The following is a 22003-nucleotide window of genomic DNA, read 5'->3' as shown; positions in this document are numbered from 1 at the left end:
GATACACATGATAAAACCTTTTTCTTCATTTTGGAGTTATCAGGTGGCATCTTCCATGAGAGAAAAGTGAAATATTGTATATGAAACATTGGTCTGCTCCAGTATGGCAACCTTTCTGTCTCATTTGGGACCTTTTCCTCCAACTATGCTGAAACAAAAAGTACCTGGTAGCGAGCAAAATTTTACCATAATTGCTTCTCTCCCCCACCTCCAGCTTTCTTTTCATTCATGCATGTCATTTAAAACCATCCATCTTAACAATAATTTTGCAGGAGTCAAGTTCCCTTTTAAAAACTGATGAGGAAATGCTGAGGGACCCCCACCCCAGTACTCTAGCCCTCTTGCCCTAAATAAACCCCTATGCTTCTGTAAATGTAGTATATTTATGCACATCTTAGAGGAGGCATATAACATGGGTTGGATTAGTAAAGTGGGTAGACACCATCATGTTCAGAAGAGACCACTGAAATGAGTAGAATTACCTGTGTTTCGTAGGCTGCAAGTGATACACAAGCTTCGTTCAGTTGATCCATTGCATGGTGGTAGAAATGTAATTCAAAATCATACAGCATTAGCACTATACATTACAACTACTAACAGCAGACACAAAAATCATTAAGTGGTCCTTCAAGGCTCTCAACAATTTTCAAGTATTCCCTGGGGTGAAAATGTGTTTGACCTACTGGTCTACTGTATGCATCACTAAATCTGGATCCATCCTAAAGTATTTCTAAATGCAGAGCCCTCAATCTTCCAGAGAAGGAGATTGTACTTGGTTTAACATAAAGTCTACTTTACTTATGCTTTGGAAGCCAATTCACTTCCACAGCATAAAAATACACATTCATAGCTTGCTCCTTCCTTCCTTCCTTCCTTCCTTCCTTCCTTCCTTCCTTCCTTCCTTCCTTCTATCCTCCTCTCTTCCCTGTCTTTCTTCCTTTCTTTTGGCAACTCAGTGCAACTAAAAACAGAGGAGCACCAGCCTTGCAAATAAGTCGCTATACATGGTTTATAACAATTCTTTATAGATATATACCACATAGTAGTGGCAATGCAATAAAAGCTAACAATTTTTGGCAGCTCATCAGAGCCTGAAACTCCTGAAAACAGCCACTTCTTCTTTGCATTTTTCTTTGGAACATGAAGCTAAAATGTCACACCAAACCAATCACTGCACTGCTGCACCAATACATAAAAGCCTGGGGAAAGTCAGGTCTCCATTATGTTTTTGGATATGCCTGCAAAAACCTTTTTTCTTTTTTTTTTTTGAAAAAAATCTCATGTATTTTCTTAAACCATTTCACAAATAACACATGATCATATAGTTAACAATTATATCATAACAATTATATCATAACAATTATATGTAGAGAGGGGTAGAATTAAGGCTACATGAGGAATCTCATATTTGGCATTTCCTGACCTCATTCTGCTTAATATTGTAAACTTTGAATCTTCTTATTACATTTTTTAATGGAATTCTAAAAAAAAAGAAAAGCAAACCAAAATAAATGTGGAACAAAGTTTTTTTAAAAAGAAAAATGGCTTTGCAACTAGTCATTTTTTAAAAACACAAAATTACATTTATTTATTTTTTCCTACTGATGGTTTTGTTTTAACTTGGTGCATAGATTCCACATCTGGTCAGTGTGAAATCCCAAGGACCTTCCTTGCCTGCCTCTCAGTCACTGCATGAACAGCCCACAAAGGGAATGGCTGGGTTTCAGGAGGCTCTGACGGTGACCTCTCACCGCACTGAGATGCCAAGGCAGAACTCGGACCCCACCTCCGAAAACCCTCCTCTCCCCCCTCGTGTTGAAAAGTTTGACCGAAGTTCTTGGTTACGACAGGAGGAAGACATTCCACCAAAGGTAAAAATGAGGTCACTGCTAACTTGCAAGGTTTGGAGTAGAGAGTAGCTCAGTTCCTCTGCAATGGCGCCTTAGGCCTTATTTTTCACACTTTATTTGGGGGTTCATCAGCACTGGTGCCTCCCACAATGTGTACAGATCTGGGCAGGCATGTCCCCTAAAATCTAGAGAGCATGCAACAGGGGCCCTGGTGGGAAGGGAGTGTAGCTTTCTGACTGAACACATGCTTTGAGTGCAGAAGTTTCTAGGCTCGGCCGTTGGCATCTCCACTTAAAAGGGTCAGATATCAGATGCGCAGAAGACCTGTGCCTGAAACATTTGGAACCTACAGTCAGTCAGATCAGGCAGTGCTCTAGCAAATGGGTGGATATTAGCATGACCTGGAATACGACAGTTTACTGTATTCCCTGGTAGGCCATATCTTCCTGGTGCAGGTCCACTGCACATTTAGAGAAATCCATCTGCCCTGTAAAATGTAAACTGGCCCTTACTTATAGATCAGAGTGGGCCTAACATTATCCCTGCCATGACCTCCATCGTAGCTAAGTGAGCCAGCACAAAAGGTAAAAAATTTGGGTCCCTCCCCCCTCCCCCTGGGACGCAGAGCCTAGGACTTGCTGATCAGAAAGTCGGCAGTTCGAATCCTCGTGATGGGGTGAGCTCCCGTTGCTAAGTCCCAGCTCCTGCTAACCTAGCAGTTCGAAAGCACATCAAAGTGCAAGTAGATAAATAGGTACCGCTCTGGCGGGAAAGTAAACGGCGTTTCCATGCGCTGCTCTGGTTTGCCAGAAGTGGCTTAGTCATGCTGGCCACATGACCCGGAAGCTGTACACCAGCTCCCTCGGCCAATAAAGCAAGATGAGCGCTGCAACCCCAGAGTTGGTCATGACTGGACCTAATGGTCAGGGGTCCTTTTACCTTTACCCCTCCCCCTAGTAATTGTCCCAAGCAAGTTCTGTACTCCTGCAAAAAAGTCTACTTAACAGAAAGTTCACAGCACCTGGGATAGGTCAGTCAGTAGAGCATGAGACTCTCTGGGTTCAAGCCCCACATTGAGCAAAAGATTTCTGCATTGTAGGGGGTTGGACTAGACAGCCCTTCGTGGTCCCTTCCAACTCTACAATTCTACAGAGACTTTAAAATTTCACAGAGAAGAAGTTTGAGACTAGGCAGATCTACTAGTACATATTAGCCATGGAGGAGACAAAGAGTATCCTGTGATACTCTGCCTAAAATAGGTTGTTACACAAGAGGCTTCTCGCAACTGTAGAAAGAGTGGAGACCTTTGATGGTGCCACCTCCCCTAGCATTGTTGAAATGGCCCTCGGGGATTATATGACTTGGACCCTTTTATACAGTGGCACTTTCATGCCAGGGCACAAGCAAACATCAGTGAGGTATAATTCCAAGTCTTGGCACTGGTGCAGATTTTATACCCTTGCACCAGACCCCCCAGTATTATGGACTAATTTTGTGAGTCTTGGATGTAGCGCCCCAGGCTATAGCATCAACCAACAAGACAAATGCGAGAATATGCACTGCATCAACAAATTAGAAGTGTTGGCCACTCTTCTCTGGCATGTATGTAAAACACTGTTAAATAATATGACAAAGGAACTCCCCAAGTCCTTTACTGAAATCAGAATAAATCATCGCCTCTCTATCTTGGCTTCTGTTAGAAGCATAAAACTTGCCATACTGGATCAAATCTTTAGGCTTTCTAGGTTGACGTCATGTATCCAGATGTAATCAATACCCGGTGGAGTGTTCTGTAAGGGTTCCAGAAGTTTTATACCTTAATGATGTGATGGCAGTAGCTCTTTAATTAACAGTGCAATCCCATACGTATAAGTCCCATTGAGTTCAGCGAGGCTTTCTCTCAGGTAAGTGGGTATAGGATTGCAGCCTCTTTTCCAATATAGTAATGCACTTACCTTGTTTCTAATCTTCTTTCAGTTTTTTTGGATGTATTACAACATGGCTGTTAAAAGCTTCTTCTGTGCTGATTCAGCCCTTTGCCTCAGATCATGTGGTTACGAAAAAGAAAAGATCTAGCTAATTCATGTGATGTGGTGACATTGGCTGTAATTTCCCTAAGATGTAAATGCACCAATTTGCACTGATGATAAGAAAAGTTTGTAGACAACAAAGTGATTTATGATGTCAGCCTATAATGCCTTAGTTGGTAGATTTGAATTTCAGTCTGCGGTTGATTACAAAATTCTTCCCAAATTTTTAAACTGTAAATGTTGCATCTCAGTTAGTCTATATGGATAAATAGCATTGAATTATCTGTGAGCAACCAGGCCCAATTCAAGTTGTTAGCACTAGTGTAAACAAAGTAGTGCCAGGTTACCTAAGGAACTGCTTTGCCCCGTATATCCCTGCCCTCCTCACATGGGGCACTGCTGAGAGTACCATATGCCCCAGAGGTGTTCTTAGCTTGTACTAGAAATGGCTTTTAGTATTGCAGCTCCAGCCCTCTGGAATGACTTAGCAGCCAGAATTATATTTAAGAAGGCTTATGTGTGACTTTGTCGTTTCCACGATATTAATTGTGCACCTGTACAAATGGTTTTAATGGTTTTTTTAGAATTTGCATTATTTTTATTTACCATATTTTTATTCTGTTCACACACGTTGATGGTCTCAGACTGTGAAGCAGTTTATAATTTCATGAAATTAATGAATCAATCAACGGCTTGGGGGTCAGGGACTTAAAACAATTGCCATTCCTGTGCCGACTTACCTGACCTTAAGCTTGGCAGGGGAGGCCCTGCTGGTGGCTCTGCTGTCAGTGGGGACGTCACCCACAGCAGCACTGAATTCCCTTACCTGGTATAGTGAAAACATTTTTGTTCACCCAGGCATTTGGTACTTGAAGAGCAGTCATAGCTTTTTAGCAGCGGTTGTTGTATATGTGAATCTGGAACACATGGCTGTTCCTTCACAGAAGTGCTTTGCATCAAGTAGTTTGATTGCATTTGAAGCAGTGGTACATGTGACGAGGCAATTTCTGTAAACTCAGAGGTGAGCTGACCATAAAACAATACTGTCGTCATTCCTCATGGAGTCCAGTTCAGATGCATTTCTTGTTTGAGCCGCAATGCATAACAAGTTTTCAAGAGAGAGAAATTAAATGTATTTTTAAAAAAAATTGCCATGCGACAGTATGCAATTAATACAGTCAACTCCAGGGTCTAAAAACATGGTTTTTTTGCTAAGGGCAGTGCTAAACTCCCCACTTTCCGGTTGACTTGGAAAAGGAGGAGGCTCGGTGCTTTGCATGCAAAAAGTCATGGGTAAATCTCTGAACTAAATGAACTTGATGCAGTGGGGCAGCATGTAATGGGCATTGCAATATCTTCCATGTAAAACAGAATGAACAGAAAAGCGAGAAGAGCAAGAGTTTCCCTCAGAGTGTTTTTCCTTAAGACAATTCAATAATTTTCAAGGTGTTGCCAATAGTCAAACATGCACCAGTAGGGGGCAGCGCTTGCGAGCCCAAGAAGGCGAGTTATGCTTCTGTTGGTCTGTTTTTGAATTCCTCCTGGACAGCAAACATCCAGGATCCATAACAGGCTGGGAAATCATCTGGACTATGCTCCAATCCCAGGTATTTAACTTACCTAGGAGGATACCTGAATTTTATTTTCACTCCCAGAAGTCAGCAACCTATATGGGCTGCCAGGCAGGATCTGGATTTCTGAGAATCTCTGCTTTCATTCATTTGGATGGATGCTAGAAATTGTGGAAGGGCAGACAATAATATTGCCCCACCCATCACCATGGCGCCTTACACGTTGAGGAATGCTGTGTTGAATTTTTGTCGGGTTCGGTTCTTCACCCGCAAGCTCCCACATAAAGGCCAATGGGCATACACCAAAGGAAACAATGTTGTGCTGCCTGAAGTACGGTATACTCCCATCTTCCCTCTAGACAAGTGCTTTGCCAAAGGAGATGGATGGAGGCATGCCACAAGTTGCAATGTGGTCCCCCCCCCAAAAAAAAATAAATCCTGGGAATTATAGTTCTCTGGCATCTCCAGGTAGTGTCAGTCATCGTAGACAGTACTAAGCTAGATAAACAAATGGTCTGACTCCTTCCTATTTTTTCCTATTCTTTGGGGGGGGGGTGATGGTGATGATGATGATTATACACCACCCTATACCTGGAGGAAGGACACGGGTGGCGCTGTGGGTTAAACCATAGAGCCTAGGACTTGCCGATCAGAAGGTTGGCGGTTTGAATCCCCACGACGGGGTGAGCTCCCGTTGCTTGGTCCCTGCTGCTGCCAACCTAGCAGTTCGAAAGCATGTCAAAGTGCAAGTAGATAAATAGGTACCGCTCTGGTGGGAAGGTAAACGGCATTTCCGTGTGCTGCTCTGGTTTGCCAGAAGCGGCTTATTCATGCTGGCCACATGACCCGGAAGCTGTACACCAGCTCCCTCAGCCAATAAAGCGAGATGAGCGCTGCAACCCCAGAGTCGGCCACGACTGGACCTAATGGTCAGGGGTCCTTTTACCTTTATACCCAGAGGTAGTCTCAGGGTGGTTCACAACAAGACCACAACATATAAAATCAAACCAAAGCAATAACCCAATTAACCCCTCCCCCCAAATGCCTGTAGTACAGATACACGCATGTGCACACCTCTGTTCATAGCTGCTGTGTGTGTGTGTGTGTGTGCGTGCGTGCAAAGCAGCAACAAACAAGTTTTACAAAGGGGTGCTGTTCCACTGCCCAGTACTGTTCCACTTGACTTCTGCAACAGGTAAGGCCAATCTAGATATCCCTAATCCAGGCTTCCTTTCTAATGTGTAAATAGCTAACGTAACAATGCACAGAAGAAAGAAAGTCAGTGTTTACTGCTGCAGGGAATGAACTGTCCTCAACTCAATTAAAATATCTCCCTTATTTTAGCCTTTGAAAGTCCTGGGTGTGGTTTGTAATTGCTTTATTTAAAAATATTTTCTATTTTTTGGTGATATTTTTTTAAAAAAACAACAACAACAACCCTTCATGCTTGCAGAAGCTCTGGTCATTCCCAGTTTGCTGGTGTGAACTGTGGGCCTGATTGTAAGAGCACAGCCTCAATAGCATTTATGTTTTTGTCATCTTATAGGTGCCTCAGCGAACTACTTCCATCTCACCTGCATTAGCTCGGAAGAACTCTCCAGGGAATGGTAATGCACTAGGACCTCGACTAGGATCACAGCCAATAAGGGCAAGGTAATGCCAACCAAGAAGGAAAAGCTCCCCCTGGCGACTTCAGAACACAAGCATAGAATCAGAGGAATCTCCCTACCTCCCAAGTTTACTGAATTATGTATAGCATAACAGAGGCATCTGCATATCTAAAATTTTGTACAGTGGTACCTCGCAAGACGAAAAGAATCCGTTCTGTGATTCTCTTCGTCTAGCGGTTTTTTGGTCTTGCGAAGCAAGACCATTGACGGATTAGCGCTATTAGCGCTACTAGCGGCTTTTAGCGGCTTATCTGCTGATCGGATCAGCTGATAAGCGGCTTAGCGGCTTAGAAAAAGGGGGGGAGGGGGGGAAAACCGCAGGAACTCGCAAGGCATTGTCGTCTTGCAAAGCAAGCCCATAGGAAATTCGTTTTGCGAAGCACCTCCAAAACGGAAAACCCTTTCGTCTAGCGGGTTTTCCGTTTTGCGAGGCATTCGTCTTGCGGGGCACCACTGTATTTATAAGTACCACCTTTTCTATCCATACGCACATACACAAAGAGAGAATGAAGGGAACAATAGTCTTGTACCCACATTTACCTCTTATGTGCTTTTTCTTTCCACTTTCTTCTCATTTCTGTGCTATTACCTCAAATTAATGAGTTATCTCAAACTGTTGTTGAGAGGTAGGCACCTTCCCCCAGCAACTGTAATGATAAAGTAGAAACTGGGGGGATGGCTGAAGGATGTATCAAGGACAAGGTACCAAGGTACACAAAGACTTAATGAATGCTATAGTTGCTGGTTCAGCCTGTGTCTCCTCTACTGATTCTGATTTATTTATTTATTTGTTTATTTATTTACAATTCTATTATTGTCCTTCATCCGAACATCACAGGATGGTTTACAATATAAAAACACACAACAATGCAGACCATAACATCAAACAAAAACAATCGTCCCCCACACACAAAGTTTAAAAGGCCATTGATTGTTTAATTAGCCAAAGGCCTGGGAGAAGAGGAATGTTTTTGTCTGGTGCCTAAAGACATGTAATGAAGGTGCCAGGAGAGCCTCCCAAGGAAGAGCATTTCATAAAGGTGGAGCCACCACAGAAAAGGCTCATTCTCGTGTTTCCTCCCTCTGGATTTCTCACATGAAGAAGGGCCTAAGGTGATGTCCGTGGGTCAGGGGGAGTTCATATGGGGAGAGGCAGTCCCTGCAGTATTGAGTTCTTGAGCCGTTTAAGGGTTTATAGCTCAAAAGCACCACTTTGAATTGGGCCCAGAAACTAATTGGCAGCCAGTGCAGTCAGGCCAGAATTGGCAATATATGCACAAACTGTGTTGCCCCAGAGAGCACCCTAAACGCTGAATTCTGCACCAGCTGAACTTTCTAAACCAGAGGCAGCCCCATGTATAACGAACGTGATCTAACCTAGATGTTACAATAGCATAGACAAAAGAAGTTAGGCTATCCCAGCCCAGATAGGGAGGTTTGGACTAGCAGCAAATCAAAATGAGTATCAGCACAGTCTCCTGCAATTCAGTGCCTCTGACAGTTGTAAAATAGTCCACCTGGAAGTGCCTGTAGGCTTGCAGTTATCTCAAGATAAACCCAGCAGTTACCTCTTGGTGCGGCTGCCAAGGCGTGAAATGTAATGTGTGCCGAAGCACTGTTTCTCTTCAGGAGGGAGCCAGAACAAGAGTTATTGTATAGCTGGCAAATGAAGTGTCGAATATCAGCCTGCCTGCAGCTTGAAATAAGCTAAGATATAAAACCACTAACATCAGGGAATAGGAGTCCAGCAGGTATCATCCACTGTCGTATTTGCAGCTGCTAAAGAAGAAATGTTTTGGAATGAAAGAATTAACCTGCAGCTAGCTGGTTCACTTAATTTTTTGTTGTGTTTTCAGTACTGTAAATGAAAGTCATTTTGGATTATGCCATCTGTCTTCCCTGTCCCCAAGCGATCTGTGTAATTGTGGGAGACGTGTACATACAAAATGGTTTGCGCCATAATATAAGTAAATCAAATGGTTATCAGTGATGTATGCTTTATTATGATGTGCCGTTTGCTAATCCTCTCTTGCATGACACTGGAAGGTCATGTCTGTGTTGCTGTTATGCTTATTTAACATATGCAGCCCCCCCCAACAAGAATCTTCAAGGCTTTCTTAGCAATATTCTCAGCAACTTCACAAAGCAATAATTCCCAGAATGCCTTGCTAGAAGTCATAGTGGTTAACCAGCAGAGATTTGTAGGCCTGATTCAGATGAAACAGAAAACTGTAGTTTCCTAACCATGTGAGCAAGCTGCAACATGCCTCAGGCTTGTTCCCTTCCTTCTCTTCCTTATTCACACCTGCAAAGAGGAGATCAAAAGCTTCCCTGTGCTATATGATGTGTTTAAACTGTATTTAGTGAACAAATCATGATCCAAGTTTCGATCCAACAGGGAACTGCAATGATTTAAAATAGGAAGAGAAAGCTTCTAATCTCACATCTGAACTGAGCAGGAGGTTTTTTTCTTGAGTTAGGAAGGTGTCAGGTTTGCTTATCACCTGTGCCCAAGGGTGCCAAGCTCCTGGGGGACGAGGCACTGTGCCCCCCATCTTTTTTTTTAAGGTTCCAGGCCCCCTCAATGTTCAGAAGGTCCCCTGCACAACATCTGGACATCAACGCGGTGTCATGTGCAGGCCCTCTCAGTCCTCTGCCTCTGAGATTCCAAGGTTTAGCATAAGGAGTGCCCAAGATTTTGTCTACAAAACCTGGTCAAAAAAGTTATTTGTAGCGATGTATGAAAATACTCCTGATTGAGGACAAAGGAGACATCCATGTATGAGTTAGAGAAGGGTGTGTGTGTGTGTGTGTGTGTGTGTGTGTGTGAACGTACACCACTTGATGGTTAAAAAAACCAAAACCCTCTAAAAGTGGTTCATAACAATGTTAGAAAAAGTCATTAAGTTTATTTTTTAAAACATTAAAATCTACACTAGCTAAAAAGAAATAAAACATGTAGCTTCTCTATGTCTGGATAGGCTTGCCTAAACAAAAATGATGCCGTGGCACCTAATTTCTACTCGCTTCACTTCACAAAACACTTCCTAAAAGACACATGAAGAGTGACACCCAATCCTTCTCCTCTCTAGTAACCCTGACCTACGGAGAACAGAGCCTATAATAGAAAACCCCTTACAGAGGACAAGCAGCGGCAGCTCTTCCAGCTCAAGCACCCCCAGCTCACAGCCCAGTTCCCAAGCAGGCTCCCAACCTGGATCCCAAGCTGGTTCTAGTGAACGTAACAGAGTCAGAGGTAAGACATGCCTGCCTTCCTTCCTTCCTTCCTTCCTTCCTTCCTTCCTTCCTTCCTTCCTTCCTTCCTTCCTTCCTTCCTTTTGCATTCTGCCAAGTCCAACACTCTACCCATCGGACTGGCATCTTGTGAAACGAAACCAACATTGTAAAACAACACAAAACCATATTTCCGTCTCAACTGTGAACATCTCTGTCCCTAGCACTGGCATAGACCTGCTTTGAAAGTCTCGTGATTTGCATGGTGCAGGATCAGTTCCTCCCGAGAGAGCTTTTCAGTGGATCCTGAAGCAAATAGAGAAGGAATCAGCTACCTGGAAGTAAAGCTGTTCTCATTGGTGAGAGGTATGGGGGTAGGAAGGCCTTTAATCCAATTTGTGCCTGCTTTGCTCTTTGCCCAGGAAATGCCAAGCCCGAAGTTTCGCCCATCCTCCCTCACGAGCCAGCTAAGATAAAACAGGAAGACAGCAAGGACATGACGCGACCAAGCCGACCTGCTGTGAGTTTTAAATGTGTTTTGTGATAGACTTTTGCCAATGGAAGTGGAGTTTTTCCTTCAGGCCACAATCTTTTGAGAACAAGTCAAAAAAGAGTCAAATGCCGCTGCTCATCTCCCCACTGACCCCAGTTCAGTTTTGAGTGTAAGAAGAGACTGTAGAAGACAGGACTATTTAGAGAAAGGGTGGTTTGAATTTTCCCCAGTTCAGTAAAAACCTTCAGCATAAGAATAACTTAAAACATGGTGCATATCAGTGGCTGGGGCTATTTGTATGAAGTCATACTTCTTAGTGGAGTTAATGCCTTTGAAGGACGTTTTAGTCTCAAGGTTAATCTTATAGAGAAGACATGACATGGCGCAGTCTGCAAGCACGTGTTAATGGTTCCTGTGTTTGTCAAGAGCCAGACTGATTTAGTATTTAGAAGACCAAGGAAGGTGCATGATGCTGTTAAAAGGTCATTGGTTTTAAAGAAGGAAAGCCAGAAACCCAGACAGGTCATTACTGGGCTCACCTGTGCAAAATGATGCTGCCCACCTCAGAGAGGGCAAGATAAAAAGATGTATTCTCATGGAACGGTGTGGAGAAGCAGAAGGCTGAAGCTGCTCCCATTCAAGGGTCTAAACTTTAGGCAAGATAGTGATGGGGTTGTTTCAGGGGCAGAAGGGGCAGAAACACATAATGGCAGGAAATCCCAGGCCATTCGTCCACATCAGCCAGGCAAGATAGTTAAATCAATATCCCAATTTCTGACCAATGGCAGGCATGGGGAAGTGTCACAAGGACGTCTTCCTTCAAAGTCCACCTAGCTGCCTCACATGCCCTAAGAATGCAGGCCCTAGCTTGGTAGTGTCTAGTTACAATAATTTTTATTGCAAACTTCACAAAAGCACACAGCAAACCTATACAGAGTGCTTGCCCCTGGTTTAGTTTTGTGTTCGACTATTTGTATTTCTATGCTGGCAGAGGGCATGGGAGGAATTTCCATTTAGCCTCTTATGAAAGTGTATCTGCTGTTTTGTTGATGTGTGTTTTTTCCCTTTCACACTTCACAGCACTGAGCTAACAATTTTGATTTTATTTCTAACCTGCTTGCCTTTCCTCTGGCATTTTCCTGTCCTGATCTGTTTCCTCTGATGCTGATTAATCTTCCCTTACTCCCAGAGCTATAAGAAAGCAATAGATGAGGTTAGTGATATCTTTTCTTAGTTGGTCATGCCTTTGCAGGGGTGACTAGTTAGAGCTTAACATCAAACCATATTTTCTTGGTTGCTGACATTCAAAAAGGTGATACTGCAATCATGATTCCAGATGAAAGATTTTATATAGAAATAGAAAGCTGCTCAGGAAAAAGAAGGGTGGGGTGTAGCCTAGGTGTAAAACTTCTATTTTACTTTGGGTTGGGCTCCATGAAATCCTTTCTCTCACCAGAAAAGTAACTCTGCATCTGTGCAAACCACTATTCATGTGTGCAATCAAAGAAAAAGGGATCTGTGCCCCAGATGTTCAGGATGCAGTCTCAACATTTTAAGTTGGTACAGCTTAAAATATTGGACCCTGGCACACCCCAAGTAACTCAGTATTACATAGCGAGGTATGTGACACCACTATGGCAGCCCCTTTTGAAAATGAGGATGGAGCCGTGGAACAGATGGACTTTTCCTGCTCTGGGTTCCCCTTCCCCCTCACTTGCTTTCCCCTTGGGATTGCAAATACTGTATGTGTGCTCCCACAAATTTTGATTCAATAATGCAGGGTGAGTTGTTTTCATATAAATTTGAAATAATTCTTCATGATTGTAACCATTAGTTAGTTTTATTCATGTGTTATTCTGGGCCAGATTCGTAATGGTAATTAACTATAATGAACTCTGGCAATTTACCCAGCTTTGGTTTCATCCATTAGTACCAAGCAGTGTAGTTGTAAAAGGAAGTTTCAAGTCATGTTGTGTACACACACACACACACACTCCAGGAACAGGTGCCACTGAAAAATACCTACTCATATTCAGGTCCATCCTAGCAGCGCATGCTGAAATGAGGGGAACTTCTACTGCCATCTGTCCTTGGAAAGTCACCTATGTTCTGATGGTCCTAATTTTGAAAAACACACAATATGGATTTTACACACTGATGTTGTTGCTGTCTAATACCAGGAAGGAGCATTCCTCAGTACCAGGAAAAATATACCAAGAGACCACACTCAATCTCATTTCACAGAAATCGCTTAGAAGGCCTGTTTAGCCCCATAACTTTCTATCTAGGAGGGCTAGAGTCTTCCTTCAAAATAGATAAAGAAAGCTCAGGATCTGGAGCGCCTGCCCAGGAGCACCAGTGAAAAGCCAAACACCATTGCACCTGGGGGCATTGGGTTGGAAAGCCCTGCCTTACACTGTAGATAATTCTAGTTATTTTCATGTACCTCTGGAAGTCTAGAAGCCAGTGAAATTAGGCATTTTTCACTTTGAGTCTCTCTCTCTCTTTCTTTCTTTCTTTCTTTCTTTCTTTCTTTCTCTCTCTCTCTCTCTCTCTCTCTCTCTGATAATTTGTGAGCAGTTGTAGCGAAGCCATTCTTTCTATAGCTGAACCATAATAGCTTGAAAACACCTAAGCCCATTTTCCAGTCTTAGTTTTGGAGTTAGGGGTGTTGAGGAGATAAATGTTTTAAAAGCAGTACAATGCACTTCTTTAGGTAATTGGAAATGATCCAGCTGAAATGAATGAGTCACTAATTATTGAACTATATATTATAAATGTGTTCTTGCTGCCTGAATCTTAATTAGGCCTTCTTTTCTTAGGAACAAAAAAACTGAAAACAATTAAAACCAAAGAAATTGATCTGGCAGTAATGAAAATATTTGCTTCGATTAGGCCAGGTTTTAATCACAGAGTTCGTTGGCAGTGGAAACAAGCTCTTAAAATCCCACATTCTCTACTCTTTAAAATGGAATGGGGGGGGGGGTATTCTAAGCTTTTCATTTGGAGTGTAGAAGCAAAATCTATTAGACACTTATCTGTGATTACAGTCTTTGAACAACTGTCAGTCAGCAGTGTTTGGATTAGATCAGGGATAGTTTGTTCATTCAGTCTTTTCCCAATAGTTTTTTAGTAGTAAATATCTTATTCCCCATTTGTCACAACAAATAATAAATAATTTCTCCTAATTAAAAAATATTAATAGTTTAGAATGGCAAAGCAACAACTGAGGGAGCCTGATGGAAACATTTCACTGGCATTCTTGCTGCTCAGGGATACAAAAAAAAAAGCCATTTTGAATAATATGCTAATGTCTACAGTGACACTGATTCAGCCTCATTCATGTCACTCATGTTTGGTTGAAGGTGACATGTAAGCATACAGTACAGCATTACAATACTGTTAACTTGATAGGGTTCGTTGAACATCAGGCCTCACATCCTCACCATACAAAGTGTGAAGGCCATTTCTCTTGTTGCAGTCACTAAATGTGGAAATTGTCCCACGATACACCTTCATTCTTTAGACCCAGAACAGTCTCAGAGTTTCTGATTCAGCAGGCACCTCTCAGCATCACAAACTCTCCTCCAGTGTGGTGTAGTGGTTAAGAGCGGTAGTCTCGTAATCTGGGGAACCGGGTTCGCGTCTCCGCTCCTCCACATGCAGCTGCTGGGTGACCTTGGGCTAGTCACACTACTTTGAAGTCTCTCAGCCCCACTCACCTCACAGAGTGTTTGTTGGGGGGGAGGAAAGGAAAGGAGATTGTTAGCCGCTTTGAGAGTCCTTAAAGGGAGTGAAAGGCGGGATATCAAATCCAAACTCCTCTTCTTCTTCTCCTCCTCCTCCTCCTCCTCCTCCATGAAGAACCCCTCATTGCTTGGCAGTTGTTTTCTCCCATTTCCCCCAAACATCAGGATTGTTTCTGGCTTCTGTTGCGGTAGATACCTGGAGCAGCTCAGAAGCAGCATTTTGGGGATGCTACAGAGACAGATTCTGAAAGAGATAACTGATTTCAACTAGGTGTTAGCCTGGCATGCATTATTCTGAGATGCTATGCACAACCCACAACAATTTAAAGGACTTCTTAAAGAGTAAATAAATAGGTACCGCTGCAGTGGGAAGGTAAATTGTGTTTCTGTGTGCTCTGGCACTCATCACAGTGTCCTGTTGCATCAGAAGTGGTTTAGTCATGCTGGCCACATGATCCAGAAAAGCTGTCTGTGGACAAACACCAGCTCCCTTGGCCTGAAAGCAGAGATGAGTGCCACACCTCATAGTCAAATACGACTGGACTTAACCGTCCAGGGGTCCTTTACCTTACCTTTACCTTTAATCTAGTTCATGCACCTATTTTGGATACAAGAGTAGTGACTCATGGAAATTATTCCTTGAAATTATACCATCTGACTTAAGCATGTTTCCAATCCACCAGAGAGGTTTTTCTCCCTGATGATTGTGCAGATCCCAAATCTTGGAAGCCGTGTGTCAGCCGTGTTGATTCTCTCTCTCTCTCCCGTACCCCTTGCCCTTGAAAATCCCTGTTCCTTCTTACAGAATGCTTGAGTGTCAAGGTGGCTGGCACCGGGAAGATGATTGTATAAAAACTCGGTGCAATATGGTGCCTCCTCTTTTGCAAGACATGCTTCCTGTGCTTCAGATTTAATTGTTTAGGCACACCAAGCTAACAATGTAGGGGGTTCCTTTGCAAGTAAGACATGTGCCACATCTCTGCACTGACACAGTAAATCATGGGGCTTATCCACATTTACCTTTCCTCCACTCTTTCCATGCTTTAACGCTCCATGTCTAAGCACCTTTTTCTTTTTCTTTTTGCTCCATGCTTTTCTCATAAAAACTCAACTCTTTAAAGCTCAATCCAAGCAAACAGCAATCCATGGAAAACCTGAATTGTTTGCTCCAACTGAGTGCTAAAGAGCGGGTTTTTGCAAGGAAAGCACCGGGGGGGGGGCGGGGGGACGTGCTCGGTCATGTAGTTTCAGAGCTCAGACCTGTGCCAGAAAGAGTGGGGCAGAAGGTAAGTTTGGATAAGCCCATGGTCTTGTTCTGCAGAACAAAATAAACATCCCTTTAAAGAAATGGGTAAACTGGCTTATCAGCTGTGATGAGATTATACTGCGGATAGACCTTAATTAAGCACCACTTTGGGATGACTGTAATGATGATAAGATTTAATCTGTGCAGAATTAAAAATATATTGACCTGCTTTTCCCTTCGATATCACTGTTGCTTCGAGTTTGACAGTCTACCCAGGCTTTCCATTGCCTGCAAAGTACACCTCTTCCTGTGGAATATTGACTTAGGGCTAAAGGCTTTAATAAGTAAATGCATCAATTGAAACTTTCGTTGATTCATCTGCACAAAGTGATTTTAATTGGTTAGGGTTTCGGATGAAGAATGCATCTTGTCGTTCTTTGAGATTCCTTGCTTTCAAGGATATGCCGTAAAATTTGTAAGGATTGTTCTTTGTAACAAGCCAGGGGCTGATTTTGCTGTATTGAACCTTAGGTTATCTTAACCTTCCTTTAGTAACTCATAAAGTTTCCTACATGTTAAGTTTCTGGCCGTATGTTAAATTCAACTGATCAAAGTATGTTCCGTAGCTTTTACCGAAAGTAGAGTGACATGCGCCCTCAACTAAATTGAAAGATGCCATCGACTTTGACATTCTGCAAATAGAGACAAAGATGTTGCTCTCTCCCTGCGCCTTTATGGCACAAGTACTATATGCCTGTCATTTACAAAGTGGCCATTGAGTCCTGAGTAAAGCCAGTTGCGGCTGCATTGGAACGGGATATTTTAGGGCTTATCCACACTAATCTTTCGCCCTACTCTTTCCAGGCACACGTCCACGTTTTAAACCCACTCTTTAGTATTCAGTCGGAGCAAACATCAATTCAGGTTTTCCGTGCATTGCTGTTTGCTCTGACTGAGCTTTAAAGAGCGGATTTTCATGAGGAAAGCTCTGGAGCTAAAGGGGGGGGGGGCACTTGGACACAGAGGTTTAAAGTGCAGGCCATGCCTGGAAAGAGCAGAGGAAAGGTAAGTTAGTCTTGCCTCAGTTTCACTTCTTATGATGGAAGCAATGCTTAAAAAAAAAAGATAAAGGAAGGAAGGCATGTACTGCATGTTTCAGGGCTCATTACCCCTTAATCAGAGGTAAAATTAGGGAAATTGGGACATATGACAAAGAGAGAATATGGCCATAAGACCAAAAACAGCAAAAAAAAAATGTGGAAATAGCCTTTTTTTCAATGAGTTTCTTTCTCCCTAACCCTTGTATCTCTGACCAAATGCGCTGATGGCTCCCTCGGTCACTAATATAGGGAGAAATGGTAAGACTAACGACTGCAGTTGCTTTGTTCATAATGTGCATGCCTAATGCAATAAACTCTTCTAACCCATTCTAATTGGAGCTCTCATGCTTTTTATTTTTTGCCTCTACTGCTTCCCCCTGCATTGCTATAAAAGCATGTAAGATTACAAGAAGTCTCCTTCTTCTATATGGTGCTTGCAGTGCCCTTTGTCTTCAGATAATACTGTCGAAGGTTTTGTCAGTGTCATAGTAAACTGAAAGCTCTTTGTGTTTGTTTTTTAAGTTTCCTGGTTGTTCCCCTGCTGCCACCCGTAACTTTCCAAATGTGGTATTTCCACATTTACTGTGGCTGCTATGTGTGTGTGTGCAGGGTATGTGTCAATTTGTGCGGGTCTTAGTGAATTCATCCATGCTCTCTATCTCCTGGAGCTGTGGAGGTCTTTTGTGGCATTGTTTCACTCAAGTCCCGTGCATAAATCACGTTTTACATCAATCTTGTTTGACCTGTCTCTACATCTCTGTCAGCAATAACTCAAAGTACTTTGCTATAGGCAAACAGCAGGAGTGGAGGCCTTCTGTATTTACTCTCCCCCCCCCCATTGTTAACTCTTAAAATTTTCTCACAATCTTACAGTCACATCCACAACAAACCTTTAAAAGCACATGCCTTCTCCCGAAGTATGCTGGGAACTGTAGTTTAAGGGTGATGGGAATTAGCTCTGGGAGGGGTAAACTGCAGTTCCCAGGATTCTTTGGCGGAAACCATGTGTTTGAAAAATATTGTGTAGATATGATGCCGATCTATAAAAAGATATACTTAGTGAGCTCTCTTTCCCCAGTGGAACGTGACGTCACCTCTTCACTGCCGTTGTCACCAGTTCCTCCTCTCTTTGCTATCACCTGCTTTATCAGAACCCAAGAATTGAAAGGAATCTCAAAGGGTTGTCTACTCCAATCCTCCACAGATGAAGGAAATCCACTACTGCAGTAGCCCAGCTTACACCCTAATGAAGGAAAGCCCACCCCCTTCCAAGGCCATCACAACTTGTATCCCCAAGAAGATTAGTTGAAGTCCTCTTTATTGCAGTTTGAACCCATTGGTTTGGGTCCTCCATTCTGCAGCAGCAATAAACAGTTTGCCAAAACAGTGGCAAAATTTCACACACGTACACCCCGCCCCCCCCCCCCATAACGGTATCAGTTAGTGCAGCGTTCTGTGTGAATCAAGGCTATCATATGGTTTTCCCTTCCCCTGTCGGGCATCGTGAGCTGGAAACACACAATGTGAAGCTCCTGTTCACGTGACGTAAGGTACATGGCAATAAATGGCCTCCAAAGGTGATCCTGTTTTCCAGTTTACTATGATCGTGACTGAACTCCATTTGTTTTCAACAAATGTAACTGTGCTGTGTCTGTACGTAGAAGCCTACAAACAGATATGTACACACACCTATGTGGTCAAATAAAACCAGCAAGTTTGCTGTTGAGTTTTCAACAAGCATAGAGCCAGCATTTGTTTTCACAAAAGCTACATGCTATGTTGTCTTACGTTGGTCTATGTTTGTAAGAAGACTACTATAAAAAATTAGTGTTTTTTGGTTGCTTGTGCTCTGTGTAGTTAAAGCTTTCAGTCAGATGTGTGCAGCTTTTCTGCAGCCCAATAAGTTGTTGACGAAACTCACCTCAAGTTCCCCTCGTTCCCCTTTCCATGTAGGATCTGACGGCCTTAGCCAAAGAACTGAGGGAGCTGCGTATTGAAGAAACCAACCGGCCTTTGAAGAAAGTTACGGACTATTCCTCCTCCAGCGAGGAGTCTGAAAGCAGCGAAGAGGAAGAGGAGGATGGCGAGAGTGAAACGCAAGATGGGACCGTGCCCGTCAGTGACATTCCAAGGCTTATGTAAGGCACATTTTGTGAATATAACACCATTATAATTAACACTGTTTATTTGGAGCTGCGGGTGGGCGGAACGACACACTGTGCATCTTTGACAGCAGCTGCCCCCCCCCAGGTCAGGTCCCTCCCCATAATGTGTAGGATCACTCACCCCATGCCATCGCACTGTCATGTTTCAATTGTCTGTTTCTGCTGTACATCAGTTGGATGAAGGGTAGGGGAAATGTATAATGTAATGACCTCACAACATTAGGAGACTTGATCCTGGGCATTGCTGGGAAGAAGAGGAAGCCTTGACGCGAGGATGCTATTTTTGGCAGATGATGTGTGGTCCTTAATTGTGATTGCAGCTTTTTGTGCTTGGGGAAACAGCTGGATACAGTCCCCAGCCATCCTGGCTTGCCAGCAGCTCACTCCAGTTGAAGGATAATACAGTCTGAGTTCACATCGATAGAGTCAGAGACCCATGAAAAACATAGGCAAAAGGTGCTGTGGGGTGGTGGTTCTTGTGTCTGGGAACAGAGAGGAGGCTGGTTCTGGATGGTGTTGCACTCCCCCAAAGAACCAAGTGTGTAGCTTGAAGAGACTACTAGATCCAGCTTTGTCGCTGGTGACCTGTGGCATCAGTAACACAGGGTACCTATTTTCCAGCTTTAGATGGTTCACGAGCTACAGGCATTCCTGTATAGTGTCAGCCTGGCTACAGTAATCTAGGCCAGTGTATCCCAACCTTGGGTCTTCAGCTGTTTTTGGACTACATTTCCCATCATCCCTCACCACTGGTCTTGCTAGCTAGGGGTGGTGGGAGTTGTAGTCCAAAAACAGCTGGAGATTCAAGGCTGGGGAAACACTGGCCTAGGCTCTACAGACTCTGGGTTCTGGAGTTAGGTTAGCGCAATAAGCTCTGTGTGGGGCTGCCCTTGAAGATGATTTGGAGGCTGCAGCTTACACAAAATGCAATGGCCAGAGTGTTGACTGGTTCGGCTGTTTGGAGCCATATAACACTATTTCTGAAGAGTTTGCACTGGCTGTCTATATGCTCTGAAGCCACATTTAAGGTTTTGATGCTTAGATACAAATACCTGGACAACAGAACTCAGTTATCTGAAGGAGTGCCTCTCAGCATTGTCCTCCCCAGGCTTTAAGATCTCTCAGGGAAGCCTGGTGTTTTAGCTCAAGGTGGAACCTTCTTGGTGGTGGCTCCTCAGCTGTGGAATGTCGTTTCCCCCAAGGTTCAGCTGGTGCCAACATTGTTTTGTGCAACACCCGCTCCCCACACATATAGGAGCCACCACTTAGAGGATCCCACACTCATTACTTGGAAGCAGACAAAGCTCTGGGACTCAGTTTATCTTCTTCACATATGTCAGTGTACAGATAAGACAGAAGCTTTGTGTGTGAAAGAGCCCTGAGAGCTAGGAAACTCTCTGGGATTTTCTGAAGTTCTCATAAATATACAATGGCGTCACTTTGCAGACAACACCTTAGTCTTTCATGAAGTTCTCATTTAAATGTTCTTTGCATTATCCCAGTTTCCCAGTATTTTAAAGACTGACAAACTAAACGGTGCTAACAGCTGCGTATCTGGACTTTTATTAGAACATTCTCTGATCTATATTTCTATATTATCTAGGTCAGTCTCTGCCTTCAGGCATAAATAAGCAGCTGCTGCTTATTTTTGTTGGCCATCCATATGTATATGGGTAATGTTTGGGCGGATATTTTGTGTCTTGTTTAGCTTAATGTGGTTTAAAATATGCCATGTTGTAATGTCATATTGTGCCCTGGCTTGTGTGCACTGAAGCTGTGGTCCTAGAAGGACTCAGTCTCATCTCTACAACTTGACATCTTCAGATACTGCTGAGAGGCTTGCTCTTGTTGTCCTGGGTGGCCATCAAAAACAAAAATGCCCTGGACAAGATTAGTTGCCGTGAGAAAACTACCTCCTTGTGTCAGGTACTATCTGCCTGTGAGTCTCGCACATCCTCTGAGTCTCCCAACCCCTGCCCCATATTTCTAGCTACTGATGGTCTGCAAGAGGAAATCCACAGTATGGTGGAGTAAATGACACAGTGAATCCTTGAAAATGGTACAAGCCAAGCAGGCATTGCTTCAACACAGGGCAGTAGTTTTGGGCAGCATCTCTCTGTTATCACAATCTTCCCATGTGCTCTAGCCTTTAGGTTGGCACAAGGCATGGTACAAATCAGAGGGATGCCATCAAAACCAGCGCCCATCCAGTTTCCTCCCTCCATTTCCCATAATGGAAATTTGTAGGGTGACATTGTGAGGTTCTGCATTTGCCCCTTCCCACTTGGCAATATCATGTGCATGCCATGAAGGTGCAGGGGCCACACGAACGGTAGTCTTGTCTGTGTTTCCTTCTCCATTTATAAGGAGAAAATGGGAAAACTGGATGTTGCCTTGCCATTTTGAGTAATCATCTTTAATTGCTGCCTTAGAGTATGAATTACTGTAAAAACCTGGCCTCTGATAAAGGAACCTATAACTTGTTCTGGATTTTCATATATGTTGGATTCATGATTGCCTTAAGATTAAAAAATCTTACTGTTGGCATTTGGTCCGTGTAATCTGGACCAACCACTGCACCGAAAATGGTATATATATATATTCTTATTTAAGTTTTGCAAATACCTACTGTTTATATTTTGCAGCCCAACAGGAATGCCGGGAAACAACGAGGCCTACAACCTAGGAATGGTGTCAAGCCACGTTCTAGAACCACCCCATACAGATACGTTTAGCAGCATTTCCAGAGAAGGGACTTTAATGATAAGGGAGGTAAGTGGGTGGCAACTATTTCCTGTGAAACATCTTTGAGAGATTTTGTCTTTATAAGCTATGAATAATCATTGCTCTGTGTATTCTAAGCACAAAGTGATTGATTAAACAATGCCTGTTAGC

At 43.2% G+C, this 22003-nt stretch overlaps 1 protein-coding gene across 9 annotated transcripts in view; it reads left to right on the top strand.

The window, feature by feature from the left end:
* Positions 1-22003, top strand: part of TNIK (TRAF2 and NCK interacting kinase) — a 291826-nt gene that overhangs the window by 245784 nt on the left and 24039 nt on the right. For 6 of the 9 annotated variants that reach the window (XR_014526345.1, XM_083503822.1, XM_083503820.1 and 3 more), the window contains 6 exons: positions 1632-1871; positions 6998-7104; positions 10214-10377; positions 10778-10875; positions 18897-19081; positions 21754-21880. Coding sequence is in view for 8 of the 9 variants with exons in the window: in XM_083503822.1 (XP_083359948.1) it covers positions 1632-1871; positions 6998-7104; positions 10214-10377; positions 10778-10875; positions 18897-19081; positions 21754-21880 (921 nt within the window). In the remaining variant the exon portion in view is untranslated. The remainder of the gene's footprint in view (positions 1-1631; positions 1872-6997; positions 7105-10213; positions 10378-10777; positions 10876-18896; positions 19082-21753; positions 21881-22003) is intronic. The other 3 variants (XM_083503823.1, XM_083503824.1, XM_083503825.1) reach the window with 1 other exon arrangement.

The sequence above is a fragment of the Podarcis liolepis genome (assembly GCF_965112155.1).
Source record: "Podarcis liolepis genome assembly, chromosome: 5".
Lineage (NCBI taxonomy): Eukaryota > Metazoa > Chordata > Lepidosauria > Squamata > Lacertidae > Podarcis > Podarcis liolepis.
This window is presented reverse-complemented; position numbering and strand designations above follow the sequence as displayed.